Raw genomic sequence first — 3,294 nt, forward strand, 5'->3', positions numbered from 1 at the left:
GGACTCCATGAGCTTCAAGGGCTTTTCCAACTAGTGTGATTCTGTTGTGTTGTTGTCTGTCTCCCCTGAGCCAGATGCAGCTGTCATGACCAGAGAGCGTCCACGATGGTCACCACTGGTGACACCAACACTGGAGGTTGTCACTTGGACAGGGTTACAGGAAATAAAGCTGAGGTTGGGGAGCACACTGTCCCAAGGGCCAGCGCTGACAGCTCTCTCACATTGTCCCTGCAGCATCCCCTCCACAGTAATTCACCCCGCTGTGATGCGCCTTGGCCTCCAGTACTCCCAGGGCATCATCAATGGCTCCAATGCCCGTTGCATCGCCCTGCTGGAGGTCTTCAAACAGGTATGTGTATGCTCACCAGGAGCAGGGGCATTGCACCAGGTACAGACCTATCTGTGCTCAGTCATCTTCAGCCTCTTCCTTCTGACCATGCCTGGGCTGGGTCCTGCTGGGATCCTGTTCTAGAGCTGCTGACGCTGCAGATTTGAGTTCCTGGAGCACCCCTGTGCCTCCCCCAGGAGAGCATGTCAAGCTGTGCAGTACACACTCGTGCCCAGACTGCAGCTCCTGGGCAAGGGTGGTTGTGTGCCGTGCCTGGACAGAAGGGGCAGGTGCCCTGAACCCCATACTCTCTTTCTTGTCTCAGCTGATCAGGGATTACTCAACTCCCCCTAACGAGGAGCTGTCGCGGGACCTGGTGGCCAAGCTGAAGCCACACATCAGGTGAGGGCTCCTGGTGCCAGAGCAGAGGGACTGAAGCTCCACTGAGTGTGGTCAATCAGCCACCTCTCTGGATTGGTGAACACCCAAATTTAGGCTGATTTTCCTGGGGCTCTGGGTTCTGCCTCCCTGCCCACCATCCCCAGCCCAGCTACACCCCTCCCTCTTCCTGTCCCCACCCTCCAGGCTGCTCTGGAGCTAAGCCCTTCTCCTCTCTGCAGCTTCCTGAACCAGTGCCGGCCGCTCTCCGCCAGCATGGGCAATGCCATTAAGTTCCTCAAGAAGGAGATTTCGTGCCTGCCCGACACCCTGAGAGAGGAGGAGGTGAGTGGCCTCAGGCGAGCAGCAGGCTCCAGGCTGGAGACACAGCCCTGGCAGAGGCTGAGCAGGGAGAAGTGCTGGAGTGGGTTAGAGGTGGATTTGTCAGTGGTGGGTTTATGGTTGGACTCGGTGCTCTTAAAGGTCTTTTCCAACCAGTGTGATTCTATGATAAGGCCATGCTGTGTGTGTTGTCACTGTCTTTCCCAGGCGAAGGAGAAGCTGCAGGACACTATCGACAAATATCTGCGGGAGAAGATTCTTTTGGCAGCTGAAGCCATTTCGAGGTCTGCCTTTGAGAAGATAAATGACAACGATGTGATCCTGGTGTATGGATGGTAAGAGGAGAGCCAGGGCAGCAGGTGGAAAAAGGAAACAGAGCAGTTGAGTGAACGTGGGGAGCTTTTGAAACAGCAGTTTTCCAAGGATGGGGAAGTCAGCATTGCCCAGGGGTGGCTCTGGGTCCAGCAACTGGAAATCAAACAAGCAGGGAGGGGGCGGTCAGGGGGTGCCAGCCAGAACTTGGAGCTGGTAAGTACAGGCACAAGGGAGAAGTTAATGACGAGCAGGACAGGACAGAACAGTGGATGCATGAGGGTGTCAGGACAGAGCAGAGCATGGCCCTGGGATCAGCACTTGCTGACTGGACGTGGGAGTGTCATCAGCGCTTTATAAAGAGCTCGTTAGGACTCTTGTCCCATCCTGGGAGATGGGCAGGCTGATGAGCTCGTGTCACCAGGTGGTGACAGAGCACTGTCTGCCTGGCAGCTGCCAAGGGGAACATTAAACCATGTCTGTGGAGCGCAGCGGGGGTGTGAGCAGGTGTCCCTGGAGGGCTCTGTCCTGATGATGTGGTTTCCAGTGTCTCCACGCCCCGGGACAGGCTGGATGCTGGCAGCACTGGAGCCCTCGGACTCATTAGCGAAAGGAACAGGAGGGTCTGATCAAGTAGCCTGGGCTGATTAATGTAGTTGTGTGAGTGCCTCGAGCTCAGCCTGTGCCTGACCACCTACCATTTCGACTGACCCAGGCTCCCAGACCCGCAGGCTGTAGTGCTGGGGCAGTGAGCGACGCCTTGACTGGACTGGGAAGTGCCAGAGGGCGAAAGCCGTTGCCATCAGCGAAGCCCGTACCCAGGGCTTGTCCAGGGGATTTTGCTGTTCCTGCTCAGGGCTTGGCACTGTCCTGTGTGCACGTGTCCAGACTTGGGTGTTTCAGGAAACCCAGGTTCACTGCTCTGTCGGTACAGAGCATTGACAGAGCATTCACTGGCGTTTTAAACACTGCAGCAAAGTCAAATGTCAGGAAGAAAAGATATGGGAGCTCATTTTTCATTTTAGGACTGTGTCCCAGAAAGAGGGGGACCACAACATTGGGGAAGGGTTTAGAGGGGAAGGGTGTGAGGAAAAGCTGAAGGCACTTGGGTTGTTCAGCCTGGAGGGAGACTGAGAGGAGATCTCCTGGGGGTCTAGAACTTCCTCCCAAGGGGAAGAGGAGGGGCAGGCGCTGATCTCTTCTCTCTGGCCACCAACGAATGCCAGGAGCAGAGGACATGGCAGGAAGATGTGGCAGGGGAGGGTGAGGTTGGCCATGAGGAAAAGGTTCTTGAGGCAGAGGGTGGTGGAGCACTGGCACAGGCTCCCCAGGGAGGTGCTCATGGCACCAAGCCTGACAAGATTCCAGCAGCATTTGGCCAAGGCCCTCAGGGACATGGTGTGAATGTTGGGCTTGTCCTGTGCAGGGACAGGAGTTGGACTCCATCATCCTGGTGGGTCCCTCCCAGCTCACAACATTCATTGATTCTATGAAAGTAGAGGTGGGAGAAGGAGCCAGAGGCCGCTGTGGCAGAGTCCAGGTGTGATGTGTCTCCTGGGTGATCAGCGGAGGAAGGAGCAGGGGCAGGAGGCCAGAGTGGGCCTGGAGCGTTGGGAGAGGGAAATGTGGAGAGGGTTTGGAGGAGGAGTCCCACCCTGTGGTCGTGGAGAGGTGGAGGTCAGTGCTGCCTCCAGGGAGGGCAGAGACACCACTTTTCCCCAGGGGGGGTTCTCTGTGCGAAGCCGGGGAGGGGGCCCTGGAAGGGACCATAGCAGGAGGGTGTCTGGAAGGGGCAGCACTTTTAACGGCGAGGGTGGGTGTCAGCTCTGCCCAGACTCATCTCGAGGCAGCACTGGCCCATCAGGGTTTCAGTGGGAGCCCAGCTCTCGCCCTGGGTAAGAGAGACATCGCTCTCTTTTGGCTGGGTGTGCCTC

The 3,294-nt window shown here is 57.1% G+C and overlaps 1 protein-coding gene across 1 annotated transcript in view; it reads left to right on the plus strand.

Moving 5' to 3' along the window:
* Window positions 1-234: 234 nt before the first annotated feature.
* EIF2B4 (eukaryotic translation initiation factor 2B subunit delta) overlaps window positions 235-3,294 on the plus strand; it is a gene marked incomplete at its 5' end in the record, with an annotated part of 4,399 nt that continues 1,339 nt past the window's right edge. Inside the window, 4 exons of the mRNA XM_010171119.1 lie at window positions 235-349; window positions 654-730; window positions 949-1,051; window positions 1,256-1,383. Of these exons, the coding sequence (XP_010169421.1) occupies window positions 235-349; window positions 654-730; window positions 949-1,051; window positions 1,256-1,383 (423 nt within the window). The remainder of the gene's footprint in view (window positions 350-653; window positions 731-948; window positions 1,052-1,255; window positions 1,384-3,294) is intronic.

This window comes from Antrostomus carolinensis, unplaced genomic scaffold (genome assembly GCF_000700745.2).
Source record: "Antrostomus carolinensis isolate BGI_N321 unplaced genomic scaffold, ASM70074v2 scaffold32480, whole genome shotgun sequence".
In the NCBI taxonomy this organism is placed as follows: Eukaryota; Metazoa; Chordata; class Aves; order Caprimulgiformes; family Caprimulgidae; genus Antrostomus; species Antrostomus carolinensis.